Source organism: Leptodactylus fuscus, chromosome 1, assembly GCF_031893055.1.
Source record: "Leptodactylus fuscus isolate aLepFus1 chromosome 1, aLepFus1.hap2, whole genome shotgun sequence".
NCBI lineage: Eukaryota > Metazoa > Chordata > Amphibia > Anura > Leptodactylidae > Leptodactylus > Leptodactylus fuscus.
The window spans coordinates 331,071,733-331,090,786 of record NC_134265.1 but is presented as its reverse complement, the minus strand read 5'-3'; the positions used below and the strand labels follow the sequence as shown (position 1 = coordinate 331,090,786).

The following is a 19,054-nucleotide window of genomic DNA, read 5'->3' as shown; positions in this document are numbered from 1 at the left end:
GAAATGCATGACTAACCTCTGTACCTGTATGGCTGCCATGGAATTCATCTGACCAGATCACTTTTTTTTCATCTTGCAGTGGACTAAAGAGGAAGGGCTTAGATCTGCCACCTCTGCCGTCCCTAGCCTGTTTGTCCCATTGAACACAGACCCCAAAGAAGTACAAGAAATGAGGAACAAGGTAAATGTCACGTTACATCAGTCATTCTACGTTTGCGCCATGACGTTGCCCTTTATTCCTGTGAGTTGCGCTCCGCTGCTGTTTAGCTTGACCATACACTGCCCAGGATGTCAGGGGAAAAGAGGGGTCCATTATTGTAATGCTATAAATATGGTGGCCATTCCTGCAGTACAAACGCACAGTGATTTTACCGCTAAATCTACTGGGGTTCACACCTCTACATTGAAGTGGTGAGATCTGCTGGATTTCCCCATCAGATAGAGCGAGCTGACTGTAGAAAATCCACAGCATGCTTGTCCTTCTGCACAGACTGTTTCCACTACATGTGCTTGGCTTTTCAAAGCCCTGTTCACATGCATTATTCTGTAAGTTGCAGAAAATCTACTGAAAATACACTAGGTCTAATCCTCAGACAGTGTTAGTACATGAAGCGGTGCTTGTAAGCCATTCATTTTAAAGGGGTTGCCTGGGCTTTTTTTTTTTTTTTATGGCCTTTCCTCCGTATCTGATCAGTATGGGGCCGACGCTCACGTGTGTGTGTGTTTGAGTGTTTGTAATGGATTGTAAAAGTGGAATTTTGCTGAGCTGATTGTACTAAGCAATATATTGATTTACCTCTTTTCACTTTTCGTTTCATCCCAGATAAGAGAGCAAAATTTGCAAGATATTAAAACAGCCGGACCTCAGTCCCAGGTTCTGTGCGGGGTCGTGGTGGACAGAAGTATAGCACAGGTCAGTTTCCAAGCTGCCAGCATTTGCGATGTAACACGTCTTTTCTTCCATCACTCTAATGGTATTCTTTAATTAACAGAGACTATCTGTGTACAAGGTAAGTGCTCAAGGCAGCTTCTTTACTTTGCAAACCCGCGTAGCGTATAACAATAGGCACAAGTGGCTTTGGTGTGTGGCACAAGCATGGCCGTGACAGACGCTTCTGGCGCCATCGCTGAATGCCATGCATGATGGAGCTTCTTAATGATCTCCCCTATTGGTGGGCAGAACTAGGGTAAATTACGTGACCTTATTTATAGCTACGTCCACAAAACAAACATGCTTCTCCTATACGTTACCAGTGATGGAAAGGTCTCCTTAAAATACCTTTTAAAGGAGGAACGTAGCCAATGTAACATGGCAGAAGATCACTTTGGGGGAGTCTGTTAGCTTTGACCTTTTCTGCAGTATTTTATAGAACAGTTTCTCAACTCCATCCCCAAGTATCCTTCATTTGAGGAGAAAACCTGACTATTGCACTGCATTGTTAAAGAGTGCTGAATGTTATATGTTGCGACACATCTGACCCCCACCAATCCAATGTTCATGACTTATACGAAACCTAGACAATCAGCGTTGAATCTTGGAGAACCCCTTTAAGGCTTACGGCAACATTCGTTACATAAGAGCAAGTTTAAGACTAGTCACACGTCCAGAAAACATTGTGAGACTCCTCTTATCCAGGGAGGGGGTGTTAACAGCCAAAACATAAGTTACAGTTTGCATGCGACCTGCAGTGCAATATATGGTGTGAACTCACGTGCAACCTTCGACCAGAAATCCAATCCGTTTGGATTTTTTCCCAATGGTTATTAGAAGTCGCATGGTGCAAGGCAAACCCATTGAACTTTATTATATAAAGTGCAACTTTGCTATTCTCATGTTGTGTGACCTATGTTGCTGTGTAGTCTAAGCCTAAACTACATGACCTGAAGGGGTTTGGAGTTGAAAAGCACTTTGGCCGCCATTTCAGACGAGACCACGTTAGTTTATATGACAAAGGAATAGAGACCGGAGTAGCGCTGAAGGGGGTTTAATTCTGCAAAATGGCTTCATCTTGTGGACTCCACCATTGTCATCTGAAAAGAGTTTATACGTATGGCTATATATAACCGTAATAGATACATTTCTCCGAGGATTTCATGCTTGTAAATGAACATATTGCATATTTGCCAGCCGTTGTGTGCAGCCTATACCTCTCCTGCTAAAAATGCACAGACAGTACTGGCAAATATGGCTCAGACAGTATGATATATGCCTGCAAACATGTACCTAAACCTACTATTGTATCCCTTATTATGGCATTTACAACCACCAGGGTGTTGTTCTTTCTAGTAACCATCCATAATATATAAAGTTCATGGTCTGCAGACTGCTGTCAGATAAGCTGCAGTGTCGCAACGAGATCCCAGGAAGCAGCGATAACCTTTTATTGCAGCTACAAAGATATTGGCAATAAAACGTGTTCACCTGTCTCAAACCCTAATCTGTCTTGTCGGCTAGTTCAATGTATGAGCCTGTTCTGAACTAGGCCTGGTGTTTACCTGTAGCATTGGGTGCACTCCAGTCCTTTCACCCCATTAGTTATCCGCCATGTCTGAACCTTCTGCAGTCATTGGTGTCGTTCACATTTCTGTTGCTGCGCGCATGTTCCACCCTCATTGCTGCCATGTTGACTTGCATGTCCTCTCACGTCTTTAGTGTTATATGGTGTACATGAGGTCTGGTCTGCTGTGTTTACTCAATTTGCTGTTTCAGGACGCGCCTCTTTCAGACTGTTCGGAAACTCTTGATGGGTTCGATCTGTCAGAGCAGGCCTTTAGTCCAGCTAAAATCCACTCAGTTAGAAAGGTATATATAGCCCTGTTACTCTTTTGGGAATCTGGGTAGCTGACCTGCACACCCATTTGCTTCATGTATGCTTACTGTGGGGATAAAAAGGGTTGTCCTTAATTTTTGTCATTTTCAATGAATTCTACATGAGGGGTGACAGCATTGGGAGACTTGTTTACTCCCTAATGTAGGCTTGTGACATGGCACCGCTGCCAGCGTATAGTTTAGTTGCAGCTCCATAAACTTCTATACTGAATCTGTCTGACTAGTTACATATCACAGTCCCAGACCATATGAGGTGTCTATTAGATGAGGGCCCTATGGCTGTGTGTGGTTAGGACAATGAGTGATCACGTCATGTTTACACACGTAGACATCTCACGTTAGAAGTCTTTTGGTGGGTAATCCTCAGCCATGAAAAGTTATTTATTACAATAAACCTTTTTGGGTTTTTTTTTTTTTTTATTAGTATGCCTTTTTCTAGCCTGCAGGGTTTTTTTTTTTTATTTTCAAGAGAGAGGTTATCATTTAGGTGTGCTCATAGTTGTAGATTTACTATAAAGACCCCAAGTTTGGTGTATATGCTGGGAGAGAGGCGCCCATCATACATCAAATGTAGCCATATGACCCCATTGACCTGATAGAGGCCAATAGAGTCCATTCGGTCTACGTTGTGGTGGTTTACATCGGCATGTTTTCAATGGACTGAAATCTGGGTACATTTTCAACACATTTCAGTTGTATAAACCGTACATTTTTCCTGTGCCGTTTTTGACCATGACTCATTTTAGTCAGCTCCTGGTGCATGTGCATTATACCATTGAGACTGAGGGCAGTACACCTTTCTTCAATGTATATGTACCAGGAGCCATCAGAGATGAGCCCAGAACGTCTCTCTGGTAAATTAAAGGGGTTTTAAAGCGCCAAATACTGATGTCCTATCCACAGGACAAGTAATCCATATACAATCTGGCAAGGTAAGACACGTGGACCCCGCACACATGAGATTGTTCTAGTAGCCTCTGGGTGCCAGAAGCTGCTAGTAGAGATGAGCGAACATTGTTCGGATCAGGCGTTCCGAACAGCACGCTCCCATAGAAATGAATGGAAGCACCTGGCATGTACACTTTGCCGGCGACCGGTCGCTGTGCCAGGTGCTTCCATTTATTTCTATGGGAGCGTGCTGTTTGGAACGGCTGATTCGAACAGTACTCTCTCATCTCTAGCTGCTAGTGCACAGGGAGCATCCCCATCCACTACAAAGTGGTGCTTTTGGGGAATTGCAGCATCATTACTATAAATTATATAGAAGTGATGTTGTACATGCTTCCTGTTCACTAGCAGCTTCCGCAACCTTGAGGCTCCTATCACAGCTGATCTGTGTGGGGTCTGGCTGTCTGACCCCCACAGATCACATCCTGATGGCCTATCTTGTCATCAATATAAAAAAACAGAACACCTTTAAAGGGGTATTCCCATAACTCTGGTTCTGCACCCTTCAGGCGCTTTGCTCTCTTCACTTCCTGGATTTCTCGGCACATTGGTGGGCAGGGTTTCACTTGCTCTGCTATCTGCCATGCATTACCACAGTATGAAGCTGATGTGGAAACTGATGTAGCAGAGCTGGATTTGAGTCAGCTTGCATTGCATACAGAGGTAACGGACTCCCTATCTAAGCCCTTATCAGCCAAATTCAATTAAACCGGCCGATAAGTGGAAAAACGGAAGATAGACAGCACAGTAATCCCAGAGCTCTCACCTCCCCCCCTCCCCTATCTGAGGAGCTCTGTTGCTCCTCAGTAACACAGAATGGAGTTGCTGCTGCCTGTACTTCATAGTCCAATATGGGTGGGCGGAGCTACACACAAATTTGGGGGCGGCGCTAAACAGCAGGTTGCATGTGAAACCCTGCCCACCAAATGATGCAAGAAACCAGGAAGAAAGAAGATTTTACAGCAGTATGTGAGGTGGGAATACCCCTTTGACCTCTGTGAAGCCATTTCACCACCTCCACCAATTCAAGCAATAGGCATTGGAGCAATAGGCATTGCGCCAATGATTTCAGCACAGTTGGAATTTTAGTATATCAGACATCAAAACTAACAGCACTGATTGCTCAGGAATGGTGGGGGCTAGAGAAAAAATTCCAACTGTGCCAGGATCAATGGATCAGCTACTATTAAATGATATAAGAGCGGAACTTGGTGGATGTGACCTGGGTCTTTAAACCAAGTGACAGCTGATACTGAGGTTGCCAGATTTGGAGTCATGAACACCATCACCATACTAGTGATTTAGGGTCCCAAACCTGGAGAACCAAATTCCCTTTTAAGGACCTGATTTTTGTAAATAGATCATTGAGTGCACTGCATACTTACAACCACACAGATCCCACATCACCCTCCTTACATTCACTACTGATTTGTCTTCCTGGTATAATGATATGAGACATGTGAAATGCACATAGAAGGGAAGCTACCTCTTATAGGGTTGCATGCATCTAGACATGCCCTGTTTACAGTAATGCTGATCTGCTCTTGCATGGCACTGGTTGGAGCCTTGTGTTCTTTGGTTTTAGTGTTAATTCTGAAAATTACAAGCACATTTTGTGTTCTCACATACAGTGTATATGTAATCATGAAATACACTTACTTACACTTCTGTTTCCTTCCCCACTTATTAAGCTAGTCTTTTCCTTCCCCTTATCTTCACCATCTGGCTCACACACAGAAGTCTATGGAGAGAGGAGGAGGCTGATAGATTTATTGCCCCATCCTGTGCAGTGGTAATCTAGTCTTGAAGTGACAGCAGTGTCAGAAGAGCTCACTGAATATAGCAGGGTTCCCCTCTCCATAGACTTCTGTATAAAACATAACTCTGCTTGATAAATGGAGAAAGAAGCCTATTTCTTTAATAAGCTATATTACAAAGTTTACCTGTACTATGAAAAGTGGTTTTAGAATTAAAGGTACACTTTAAGCGTTAATGAAATTTTGCTCATGACCTAATTTTGACCCCCTATTCTTCTTGTGTAATTTGTGTAATTACCAGACATTGAGATGAGCGGTCGCACAGGTTTTCTGCTATGCCATACCATATTTACACCATTTGTAGCTGGACATTGTACAGAAGACATCTAAGACACTTATGGCTTATCTACAGGATTTGCCCTGAATGTCTGATGGCTTCCAGTCCTACATCTGGGACCTGCAACTATATACCGAGTGGTGGTCCCCAGACTTCCGACCGACTTGACCATTGAATGCAGTCCAGCTGCTCATGAGTCTCTATCCATTTCTATACAAGTCCAAGCATAGTCTGTGGCTATACCACAAGTGTCCAGGATGGGAATATACCCCTTCAAGAAGGTTGTCTCACTTGGTTACATGAAAGGACTGAGCTAATACATTTTATGGCTTACACTTGCGGGATGGAAAGCCACATTGCAGAGCACCGAGCTCAAGGCAGTCTGTTGTCTAATAGTAATGTAATGCCGCTAGTAGAGATGTGACATGTCTGCGGACCCGCACTATATTCTGAGATTAGCCTGCCATTTATTCAGGGAGTGTTGGGGTTCTGTTTTTTTTTTACTTGCCCCATCACAATAATGAGTTGACAGTAACACGAACCTATATAGCACCAGATTTTCTGTGATTTTAACCTATTGAATTTCTTAATATTGTTCCAGGGAGAACTGATCACCGCTTCCAAAGCCATTATTGAGAAAGAGTACCAGCCAAAGGTCATAGTCAGCACCGCCGGGCCAAACCCCTTTAATAAACTGACGGACCGAGAGCTCGAAGAGTATCGCAAAGAAGTGGAGCGCAAGCAGAAAGACGCTGAAGGTTTGTTCCCGTGTGCACTGTGGGATGTACATGAATGTCATGCACTTACGTGCTGAGGATTGTCCATTTTCAGGCCAATATTGAAAGATAAATATTACTGTTTGATACCGAAATTGTACAACCTTTCCTCATTATACCCTTACTCACAGTTTTCTAGATCTCTGCTTGCTGTCATATATTCTGCTTACTTCTAGTGGATAAAAATAATCAGGCCATGTGATGGACGTACTGGGACACAGCTTGTTACCTGGCAGATTACTGTACTGTGGCGAGCTGTGCACCTGTTGTGTTTTTTTTTTTTGTTTTTTTTTTTGTGTGTGTGTGTAGGGCATGTTGCAGCTTTTTATAAAATATTGGTGACTGTCTGGTAGTTGATCACTTTTTATTGCGTTCTTGTTTTTGGTTTTTTTGGTCCATTTTGATTCGTTCCTGCCACAGCATCCTCCGTATGGGATCAATATCTTTCCTGTTTTAACAGTTCAGGCATTTTTTTGACATAGCAGTTAAAGAAAACTGGTGAGTGTGAAAGTAAACCAACCTTGCAAATACGGTGGTCACCTTTGACCACAGCATCTAAGAGGTTAAGTGCCTGCAGTCAGAGCCATCTGTGATCAGATAGAGATGAGCGAACACTGTTCGGATCAGCCGTTCCGAACAGCACGCTCCCATAGAAATGAATGGACGTAGCCAGCACGCGGGGGGTTAAGCGACCGGCCGCCGGCAAAGTGTACGTGCCAGCTGCTTCCATTCATTTCTATGGGAGCGTGCTGTTCGGAACGGCTGATCCGAACAGTGTTCGCTCATCTTTAATCACAGACACTGCCTACAGGTCCATATAAAATGGCCAAGGCGCCCCCCCCCCAGCTGCTGAGCAAGCACCATGTATAAGAACACAAATGGGTTAATGGTACGTCCAGTGGATGGCACAGAGACTATGCTCATGTCAGCTTCAATACACAGCCAGCACAGCATGTCCCACAGCATGGTCACAGGGCTGATGGGTTTTCATTGCAGCCAGGGCCTGACAATATCCTCTCTATTAGACTATGCCAGAACATGGCCTTATAGTTGTCTTGTCTCTAAGGCTGGAAACACACACGTCATTTTTGATACAGTTCGAGATGTAAATTCTTAAAGCCAAAAGTGGATCCTGTAATAAGGAGTAGTATAAAGCCTGCCTCTTATATTTCTCATCCCTTTTATGTCCACTCCTGGCTTTGGCCTTTAAAATAGGCGTAATATATTTTTTTGTGTGCATTTCTAGCCTCAAACTGACAGGCAAAAATACTTTGAAATAGAACAAATAAGAAGTCAGTGAAATGTTTTCTCCAGTACGTTATTGCCTATGAATCCCTGTTAGGTATAGCAGATGCTTTGGTTAGATCATCAGCGTTTACCCTCTTTATATACATCCTAGCTCCGTCCATCCCAAGTAGCAGAGTTCTGGAGGAACACACACTGTATAAAGACTCGAAACGTCCCCATACTGGCCCTACAGATGCTCAAGTAGAGTCGGTCAAAGATCAAGATGCGTCTGGCCTGGTCACGGCTTTACCAACAAATTTATCAGAAGTTACAAATGTGATCCAACAAAATGACCGTTTCCCTGTCATTGAGGTGTCTACTCCAGAGATAGAGGAGGACATGGATGGCTCTCTAGAAAATACACCCGAAACCGACTCTCCCCACAGAGAGTTTCACACCGCTGTCATCCGAGCTCTTAACATCAACCCAAATCTGCTGCCTAGTTCTGCAGGTATACCCACCGAGCGCTCTGGTGCTGCCAGTATACCGCCATTGATGATCACACCTCTGGGAATCTGGGCTGGGAACATTAATGGTATTTTCCAAAATCCTTAATAAATCACCATCAAGAAGAGGGAGCTGATTTATTTCTGTATATTTTCTGTATGATTCTGTATTGATCAATGATCTGTAATCTATGAGTCCTCACAACACTGATTCTGTATCTGGGATCTGACGAGAAGTGTATTTATGTCTTCTAATCTTCGTAATGGTTCTTACATGCTGTCTCCATGATGTCTCCTTGATCTTGAAACTTATTACTTTTAGTACTTCTCTCGTGTTGATATTACTAATTACTTTGGGCTTTTTCCTGGAGATTTTTGGGATCTGGAATTCGGCTGTCTATTGATCACTTTGTAACCGCTTCATCTTGCAATATGGAGATCAAAGGACATGTTTCCAGGCATTGTCTATAATAAGCATTCTTATGTCTCTAGGACCCCCCGAAGAATTGGCAGAACATAAGGAAACTCTTCCAGACCATTCCCTAATCCGCACACCACCCAGCACCCCCATCAAGCAAGAGGAAGGTATGTCTGCAGCGTCCTTGTATGATTGGCCAAGTCATCACTGCTATTAATATTACCCACAATCCACAAAGTCCTATAGATAATGTTGCGTCATGATGTAGACCTGTCAAACGTCAGGTTTTTGCTTTTTATTTTTACTTATAATTTTTTGTAGCTTTTATTACTTGGGAGCGATATATAGATTACAGTGTGTGCTTTTGAGTAGTGTGTCCACATTGCTAGGAGAAATGAGCGAACATTAGTTCAAAGAGCCGTGTCCAATAGCTCGCTCCCATAGAAGTGAATGGAAGCGGCCGGCACGCGGGGGGTTGAGCTGCCGGCAAAGAGTACGTGCCGGCCGCATCCATTCATTTCTATGGGAGCGTGCTATTCCAAACGGCTCTTTTGAATACTGTTCGCTAATCTCTAATTGCTAGTTAAGTAACCAATTCTATACAGATAATGAGGAAGATTTTTTTTGTGGTGCTGCTGATGGGGTCATAAAAAAGGTAACTGCACTAGCCTTTCCCCGGCCTCTGTTTCCAGCATTGGTAGGTCTGGTCTTCTGTATGCTGGTTCCTGGATGATGTCACCAGTTTCTGAGAGGGGACTGCTGCAGCCAAACCTAGTCTTCAGTGGTGACCTCTTAACTGAATATGACTGTGCCCGGTGACCAATGCAGCCATCGGAGGGCCTAGCAGTCACTTCTTCACAAACAACACGACATCGCAAACAGCCCAGGACCTGAAGACTGGACCTGCCACTGCTAGAAACTGAGGCCCAGGTTTAGGTTAGGGTTTTTCTTTTTGTGTTTATGGGACCCTTCAGCAGCACTATCAAATAATCAAAAGAAAAAAAGTTGGAACACCCCTTTAATTTAATCCAAAAGAACTAGCGCGCATATATATATATATATATATATATATATATATATATATATATATATATATATATATATATATATATATATATATATATATATATGTGTGTGTGTGTGTATATGTATATATATATATATAATTTCTCGTGGCTTTATATGCTGCCAAAGATTTTGGTACAGGTAGAGATGAGCAAATACTATTGGAAACTGCTGTTTCGAATAGCATGCCGGCCTCTTCCAGTCATTCCTATGGGTGTATGCTATTCGAAACGGCTGTTTCAAATAGTATTCGCTCATCTCTAGGTACATAGTATGCCACATAGCTGGTATAAATTTAGACTAAACTGTGTAAATCTCCCAAAATGTCACAAATTCCATCTGCTTTTCTGTATCAGATAAAACTGTAGAACTCACCATTGATAAATTGCACCAAATCATGCAGGTCGCCCATAAAGCGACAACTATTGTGATACATGCCCTCTTACTATTGCTGTTGTCACTTGTAAAAAATCTTTCAGGGATGGAAAGGACTCCAGATAACATGTTACCTTGTCTGCACAGCTCAGCTTGGCACTTCATGGGTTACCCCTCTGCATGACCCCCTAACCTACACCCCAGAGTTATTCCAGAGTAAGGGTATGTTCACACAGTGGAATATGAATATATATGAAATATATAGGTTTCTGGAGAGCATTTTGAGGCAAAAGTCCATCTTAAATTTCCCTGTAAATTCTGCCGTGTGAACATACCCTAACGTTGGCCAAATGCATCGGAGGAATATTCATCAAATGAGCTACTTTTATAGGACCAGCCGACCTTCTGATGTGTATGGGAAAGGGTTGAGACCAATCACAATCAGACAAACAAGGCAATAGCTATGTGGTGCATGGCCATCTTAAAGGGATTGTCCAGGAATTCCAGTTTACAGGAAGGTGAAAAAGGTGGGGGGGGGATACTCATTTGTCCCTTCTATAGCCTCCTGGCCCAGAACTAAGATTCCTGGAAACTCCTTTTAAAGGGCTGTACATGACATGTATTATGTCCTGACTATGGGACCACTGTTGCATTAAGCTCCTTTCTATTGGGTGCTGTGTTTTGTAGTCTTCCTATCATACCCATGGGCTCTTATCTGCTAGTCTTCAGACAAATTACTTTACAAACAGTGTAGCCTACTGTATACAGAAAGGAAGAATGATACTGCAACACAAATGTAACCCCCTACTGCAGAGCGAACCTAGGCCAAAATAAATGCAGTGAATTGGCGCTATCCATCCTCTCGGGCCGCCCTTCTGTCTATGTGCAGTCAGCACTGTTGTTTGTGCACCCCTGCCTGCCCCCTCCTTCATATTGAGGTCATATGTCTGTGAGTTATCTGCATTCACCTCTGCACTTCTCGCCTATATCATCTCAAGATTGTTGCCAGCTATTCATTTGACTATAAAACATCTTCGATGAATGCATTAGACCTTTTTTTTTTTTTTTCTACTTGTGCTTTTTTTTTTTTTTTTTTTTTCTTGTGGCTGCCAAACAAACAGGAGATGGATATGCTAAAGAATACCTGTTACCATAGTAAGTATCATCTCATTCTTTCAATCCTATTCCCTTTACTTCTTCCTCAGATCCTTGTGTGCTTTGCTTCATTCTATCGCATCTCTGTTTAATTTTAATTAACTTCCTCCGAATAAACGAAGGATTTCGCGGAAGCTCCTTATCTAGTTCATCGTGCGATTTGTTAAAGGTTATGAGCAACCATTGCATGAATGCCGGCCCAGAGCAAGTCACTGAGATCATGCTACATGATAATATCCCAGACAAGGGAGGGCATTTTCTGGGCTACATGGGTGATAATATTGTATATTTTGGTGCAAGGCCCAACGTGTGCCACTTTCCCTGTTCTCGCTCACTATGTTCCCCAAATGTGGGAAGGCCAGGTTTGGGCCTAGCTTGCCCAGACCTATTTATTATGATGCACACCATTTTTCCGGTGGGAATTATACCAGAAATCTACACTAGTTACTGACTAGTTCCATTCTGGCGCACGGACGTGTCTGGTTTATTAGGTCTGTCAGGGCTTCTGTTAAGACTGGCAAGAAAAAAAAAAAACATGGGAGAATGGGATTGTCCAAAGTCCCTATTAGGGGGCAGCCTGCAATGCTGATCGATGGAGGTTTTGAAATCCCCGTTTAAAGGAGTTGTACAGGATCACAAACACATAGCTCCTTATTATCAAAAATAGCATCTCGCCTGTCCAAGGGATCTGTCTGGTATATGGTCACTGAAATGAAGCTGCAATACCGCACCTACCATGTTTAGCAAGCAGCCAGGATTTTCTTATCGAAGTGAACAACACTTGTGACGTTATGTTGTGCCTTCTATGTAAACAGATGGAGTAGTCAGCTCGAACCTCTACAATGGGTTAAACTGCTGCAGCGAGATATCTTATCACACAGGACAAAACAATGAAGTCATATATATTATATTTAATATTTTATATAGTTTGTATATATGTAGAATTCCAAAAGTTAAGAAAAATTGTAGCAGTGATCTGTAGCGGTTTCACAAATGGCTGACACTTCCTGTTCTGTAGAGATCACTTCTCAACAGTGGTCTTATCACAGGCAATGAGACAGAACACGTAATTCCTATACATAGATAACACAGGATCCACCCTCAGTAGGTGATGGGCACAGAGCATGCCCGCAACATTCAAGTCAATGGGTCATGTCAGTGCTAGCAGCAGCTAAGGTAATATGGCCATCCCCATAATGACTTACAGAAAACAGAGTCAAAGCTAAAACATAGTAGAATACAAAAACCAAAGGTGATTCTTTGCCTTAAACTCTGCCGGTCTGGTGTCACCTCAGTTGTCATTGCTTATGGCAGAGACGTGACTTCAGTAGCCAGGGCTCCCTGACATATCAGTTTATCCTCTTGGCCACGTTATACACCCACTTGAATATCTAGAAAACTTTATCTCCATCCATCCATTCTGAAACTAGTAGAAGTATTTGGATTATTGACCATGTAGTGACTGGAATGTTTTCAAGAAACTCCTTTTGATACAACAACCAGTCTCTCTAATAAAGATGCCTTGCTTTTGTTTACATTTGAAGTCTATGGACCTCTTTTGCAGCGGTTTATTTTTTGTTTTTGCTTATTAAATGCAATGCTATGCATCTTCCTAAATTGCAGACATCAAACCTTTCCTCCCATTTTGCTACTGTAATGTGTGTTTAACTCCTTCACCTAGCCGGCTGTCCAGCTGTATTGGATATACAGTAAGTCCATGTCAGTCCGGGGTAGCAGCATGGAAGGGAAGGTTGTGCACAGTAGGAGGGCAGATTGGGCAGACTGTAGAAATGCAGGAAAGCACAAGGTGAGGAAAACTATGTAGGCCGAGTCTGCAATAGGAACTTCAGCATCAGTGTCTGTCAACACAAGAGATCCTGCATGGTCTGTAGTGGAAAGCAGTAAGGGGTTATAAGAAACATTGGCTGACCTTCCTAGTCATTGACGTATTAGACAGTATTTCTCTACAATTGTCTACCACTGTATATAACACTACTATTATAAGGGCAGTGTCTCCATGCTTACAATGTACCTGCTTTGGGGGGGTTTCTCTGTGTACCAGTGTCCATGTAGCCCAAGCATTAAAGAAGACCTTTCATGTCCTCGGGCACATGTGGTTTTATATATCGCTAGAAAGCACAGTGCACTGAATTCAGCACGCTGTTGACTTTTCCATTACGTGCCCTCGGGAGGAGAGATATTTGTGCATTTACCAATAGCACTTCACTGTCAGAAGGGCGTTCCTGGCAGTCTAGGTGAGAATATCCCTCCTGACAGTAGTGTCCGTAGCCTATCAGAGGGGGCGCTCCTTACCACATGTGCCCGGGACATGAAAGCTACTCTTTAAAGTAGGAATGGAGGAAAGCAAGAAATCCACTGAAGGTCTAGTAGCAGGTTACTTACCTTCCCATTATACAAAAACTATACCCGAGGTACATACAGATCAGTAAGATTGCCTAGTGAAAGACTTGTGTTTTGACAGTACTTTACAGTATAGGAGTCGCCTAGAGGAGCCAAATGTGAAATCAGAACCCCTCCTCTTTGGGAAATGGGGTCTCGACTGTATATTGCTCTCCAAATCAAAATGGCTGTTACCATCTAAAGTTTATGGGGACTGCCAACTACCCCCTGATGGCAGAGAAAGGATAGGAAAGTTGGCTTTCAACATGCCCCATCCTTTTGCCCAGAGGGTGTATATAACAGTGGTTGGGAGGAATGGCGGTTATGTATGGCCAGTGTTACATGGCTGATATAGAGGAGGATTCCCTGAGTGTGCAGCGGACCCCACACCTGATCATTGGGCAGGCGTCATGGACCTATTCCTCACATTACTACTTCTATATGACAAAGCTTTCTTCTACCCCAGGATGGAGATCTGCCCCGTCCTCACAGTATATGGGCAACAGCGTTTCCCATCACTTCTAAAATAAAATTTTCCTCTATCTTCCTTAATGGATGGGGACCGAGCACTAACACAATCGTCCATGGGTGATTCAGTCCTATCATGTGTCCGATTATTACATAACCCTAACAAGTGTCTAATATCAAATTAGTTATTCTAAGACCCGTCCAAATGATTTTTCTTTCCATATTTGACCACATTTAACTGTCTTTTAACCTACACCGGGGTGGGAGTTGTCGGCTTCTTCCTTTTTATTTCTTTTGAAATCCGTCCCGTGAATGTATTACACACTTCTGATAAATTTAGATGATGAAAAATACTTTTATCTCATTTGTGCCCCGTTTATAAGAAGCATCTTATTTCCCGCTGGTAATGATACATTCTAATAATACGTTATCGGATATTCTATATGTATACAAGTGTGTAATAACATTCCTCAGTGTCTGTCCTGTCCTATATTGAGGCTATGAGGCGTCAGCCATGACTGATTTCGTATATATTTTACTCCTTCTCCAGAATCTCAGCAAGAGCAGACTTACAGAGATGACAGTGACGCCGCAACCTTTAAGCAGACTCTCCCCGACCTCACGCCAGACGAGCCCTCCGAATCCCTCTGCTTCCCAACGTCTGCAAAACCAAACCAAGACGAAAAAGCTTCCGTGGAGGACCTCCCGCAGGTCCACACCGAGACCACCACCTCTCCCGAAGGAACGAAAGAACCCCAACCTCAGAACATTGAGCCTGCGCCTGCAATGCCGGCAGCGGAGGACGCAGCACAGGCAGATCCTGCACAGGCAGACGCAGGCAGCGACGAATCTCCAGGGAAATCTCCCTCCAAAAAGAAGAAGAAATTCCGCACGCCTTCCTTCCTGAAGAAGAACAAAAAGAAGAGCGAGTCCTAAAGAGCTGCAGGAACACTGTCATGTCTAAGAGTCAGTTCAGTAACCACTAGAATGTACCTGATCGTATTTTTTGTCTTTTTTTTTTTTTTGTTTTATCCCCCCCCTTTTTTTTCTTTATCCATTTATATAAAGGAATGCCAGAACCCACAATAACTGAACCCGCTAGTTGTAGCTTGACTGTGAAAAGGTTAACCCAGGAGTATGTTTCCTTCCATGTAAGGTGCTAACCTGTGTGTTCAGCAGCTCGCGCTCCAGGCCCCCGTGTAGATGTCCCCCCACCATGTCAGCCCTTCTTCTTTTCTGGTATTTTTTTTTATATATAATATATTATTTAGCTTGTATATTACTACTTGCACTCCCCCCTGCCCCCGATGATGGCTTCCCTTAGCATGCCTCTTGTAAATAACAGGCTTCTGCTTTTACTACGTGGGGGAATGACTGAAACCACAGCGCCGCGCTTTCCCTTAAAGCGACACGATCCTCTTTATCCAGCAGCCCATCCCATTCCTATGCACTGAGCTACTTCCGATTGCAAGTGTTACCAGTAACCCTTTCCTAGCCAGCCCGCTGACGTTTTTAACGAGTCGACCCCGGTTCTCGCTCACTAATTCTAGCTAATGACGGCTACTTGCTGGTGTCGTTGTGTTCTTTTTATATCACTAGGAACTGCTGCTGCCTTAAAGACATGGAATGAATTACCTAGACCACTTATTTCCCCCCCCCGTCCATCTGTCTGCACAGCTTTTTCCATTCCTTTTTTTTTTTTTCTAGATGAATATGAAGTTTTTTTTAGGAGGTACATTCACTCCATACAAAGTACTGCACATACTATAAGACTGGATCCTGACCTATTATACTATGATCAGCGTGTATCCTACCATGGCAAGGGTTTGTCCTGGTCCTAAATTCTGGCATGAACTAGGAATACCACTGTATATTGGTGGAAGAGTCGCATCTTTGACAGTAGTAGCTGTTTACACTGCCTGTAGGTAGCTGCCCTTTCCAATATGGGGCGCAGTAGTCACTTCTGTAAGGATAGCCTTGTCACCCGCTCTCCTTGCACCATATAGTAAACCATATACGTTATGATATATACATTCCTTTTGGAAGTAAAGCCGCTACACGAAGATCACTGCGTAACATTGTCTTAATAACCAAAATCTGAACTCTCCTTCGCTCTACACATAGGGATGCTTACCAGTTACAAGTGAACACCTTACTTTACCGATTTGTCCCTACACTCTGAAGGCGGCCATATTGTAGGCCAGTCCATGCATCCTGAGACTGGAGTCTATCAACCAGTGGGCACGTTGGGGTGCCATGGGTTTGCGGACCCTGGTGCTTTATACCCTCATAAGTCCCTAGCACATTGGTAGGCTGCAGGAATTGACCCCCTTACATACAGGATGGCTTCAGAGTAGAAGGATAGACTCCATATAACGTCTTTTCTAGGTACCATTTTACATTTGCTTTTGACAACCTGGAATGTTCCTTATTTTACAAAGGTGAGCTCCCCTCATGATAAAGTTACCTTCACACAGCGGGGTCAGGCTCATCTCCTGCACGTATCCCACAGGAGAGCATTAGGATTGTGAAGGTTTCCGACCCCTGAAGTGATTCTATAAAGAAAACCACATTTGCAAGCCTCGAGTCTTCCATGCTAAAGAAGTCATTCATCTCTGTTGTTATTGGAAAGTGAACGTTTATCATCTCTACCGCACTTGAGATCTCAAGATGTAGCCGTGAGAAACTGTGAATGACAGGGATTGTCGAGTTGTACGGCCTCAAGCATGACTTTATAGAAGTGCACTCTAGTTATCTAGCCATGTACCGGGCGCCCTGATATGTAATGGGCACTGTATGTATGTAGAAGCTGTTACAGTGAATTACTATGTAGTTTTTTTTGTTTGTTTTGTTTTATCGTTTTTAGGGTGAAGACAATAGTAAAGGGGTTGTCCAGGATTTGGAGCAAACTCTGAGTTGGCCAAGTAGGTGTAAAACCGAGAGACTGACTTGCCTATTCCTGGCACTCCCTTGTCCATTCCCGGTCCCCTTTCCCTCCTGTGTCTGTGGTGGGATCAGTTGGTGGCCTCAGCAGTTACTGGTGAGAAACAGGTGACATATGTGAGTGACATCACCCATTTCTCTACAGCAGCCACCGAATGGTTTCCACACCTCATATTCCAGCATAGCAAGCCCCATCACAGGAGGGAAAGGAGACGTGGTCTAGACAACAGAACCTCCGGGATAGGCGAATATGCCTTGTCTTTTTGTTTTAAACCCGTCCTGGCTGCCCCCGAGTTTGGCCCAAATCTTGGATAACCCCTTTAAGCCCCTTTTTTGTTCAAAGCTAAAAACTGTAACTGCAGTTAACCCCTAATGCCCCACTTTGTATGAAACCCAGGGGCCTACAGCTTAGATAGTCACTGTTTGTGTAGACAGCACTGTGCTTGTCTGCGACATAGACAGACGAATCTGCCAAACCTAAGGTGCTGTCTCTTACACATTACATGGGTTATGGCTGGACCTGACTAGTTTGGTGGGATCGGCCAATGTCTATGATGGTTTCCTGACTTTGTGAGGTGCTGATCCTACCCAACAGCTCCTTATATCTCAGCGAATGAGGCGAAAAGCTGTCACCCCTCTATCTTAGAATGGTTGTAACATCAAAGCCAAAAACTCTAACTGGATACCTATAGATAAGAAACACTCCAAATAAATCTATGTGAAGGATATTACACGTGTGGTATGTTACTGGATCACTTCCCCATATACCACCGGCCCTGTATGTAAGCAATGCATACCTCCTGCAACCACCTACCATTGACTATATGACGGGGACCTCCTGCTAAGTGTTAGGACCCACTGAAATTTTTTTCACTTTTAAATGTTTTGGTTTGAACAATTTTTTTTTTTAATTTTTATTTTGCATTGATTTAATTCCAGGTCTTTGTATCACTGTTTTTAGTATGGTAATGTATTGATTCACTTTACAAAAGGGTCATGTATTTTATTTTTATTCTTCTTTCCTTGTATTGTTTTATTTTACTCACAAATAAATTTGTTTAAACTCCTGATCTCCGGTGTGATGTGAAGTCGCCTCGTCGGCCATGGTTGGCGCTAGGCCTGGGTCAGTCCAGTTGGAGGTAGTGGATACAGTTAAAGGGGTTGTCCAGGTCATCCCGATCAGATCTTCAGCATTATACACCAGACAATGGCCAGCACAGCAAGAAAATGGTAAAATAATCTGTGTCCTTTATTGGTAACAAAACCCAAGTCAGTGCCAAAATAGAACTTGAAAATTGTACAATATTAACTTGTATCAAAGACTGTACAAAATAGAAAATACAAAAGATATTATTACAATAAAGAGAGTATTTGTTCTGTAACTTTCCACACTTATCCTAAATGGCCATCTACTAAAAGGATGGTTATAACCAGGGCTGTGGAGTCAGGAAAATATAACCAACACGGGCATAATTTGCATATATTTAGATGTATATTTACACTGGTACTTCAAGGGCTAGTTCACACGGGGGCAATGAGGCAGATCTTGACAGCGGATATCACCTCAAAATCTGCCTCCATACAATGGTGGTCTATGGAGACCGCTAGCAGAAAAAAAGAAGCGACATGACCTTTCTTCAGGCGGATTACCAAAAACCGCCTCAAGGTCAAAAAAACAGCTTCCTAATTAGGAAGCGTTTTGGTTTTTTTTCCGGGACCAAAATAAGCCAGGCGGGTTTTACATGTGAACTAGCCCTAATAGGAATCAAGCCAGCTTTTTACTAAATTAGTTGGTGACTTGACCTACTGACTCCACAACCCTGGTGATAAACATGACTTTGAGAATCCT

General features: G+C 43.2%; 1 protein-coding gene across 11 annotated transcripts in view; it reads left to right on the top strand.

The window, feature by feature from the left end:
* ADD1 (adducin 1) overlaps window positions 1-18,273 on the top strand; it is a 59,462-nt gene extending 41,189 nt beyond the window's left edge. For 2 of the 11 annotated variants that reach the window (XM_075261064.1, XM_075261082.1), the window contains exons 11-17: window positions 80-181; window positions 824-913; window positions 993-1,010; window positions 6,474-6,630; window positions 8,048-8,386; window positions 8,874-8,966; window positions 14,813-18,273. In XM_075261064.1, the coding sequence (XP_075117165.1) occupies window positions 80-181; window positions 824-913; window positions 993-1,010; window positions 6,474-6,630; window positions 8,048-8,386; window positions 8,874-8,966; window positions 14,813-15,198 (1,185 nt within the window). In that variant the 3' untranslated portion in view covers window positions 15,199-18,273. Of the gene's footprint in view, window positions 1-79; window positions 182-823; window positions 914-992; window positions 1,011-6,473; window positions 6,631-8,047; window positions 8,387-8,873; window positions 8,967-11,360; window positions 11,396-14,812 lie in introns of those variants that run through there. The other 9 variants (XM_075261072.1, XM_075261086.1, XM_075261092.1 and 6 more) reach the window with 6 other exon arrangements.
* Window positions 18,274-19,054: the final 781 nt, after the last annotated feature.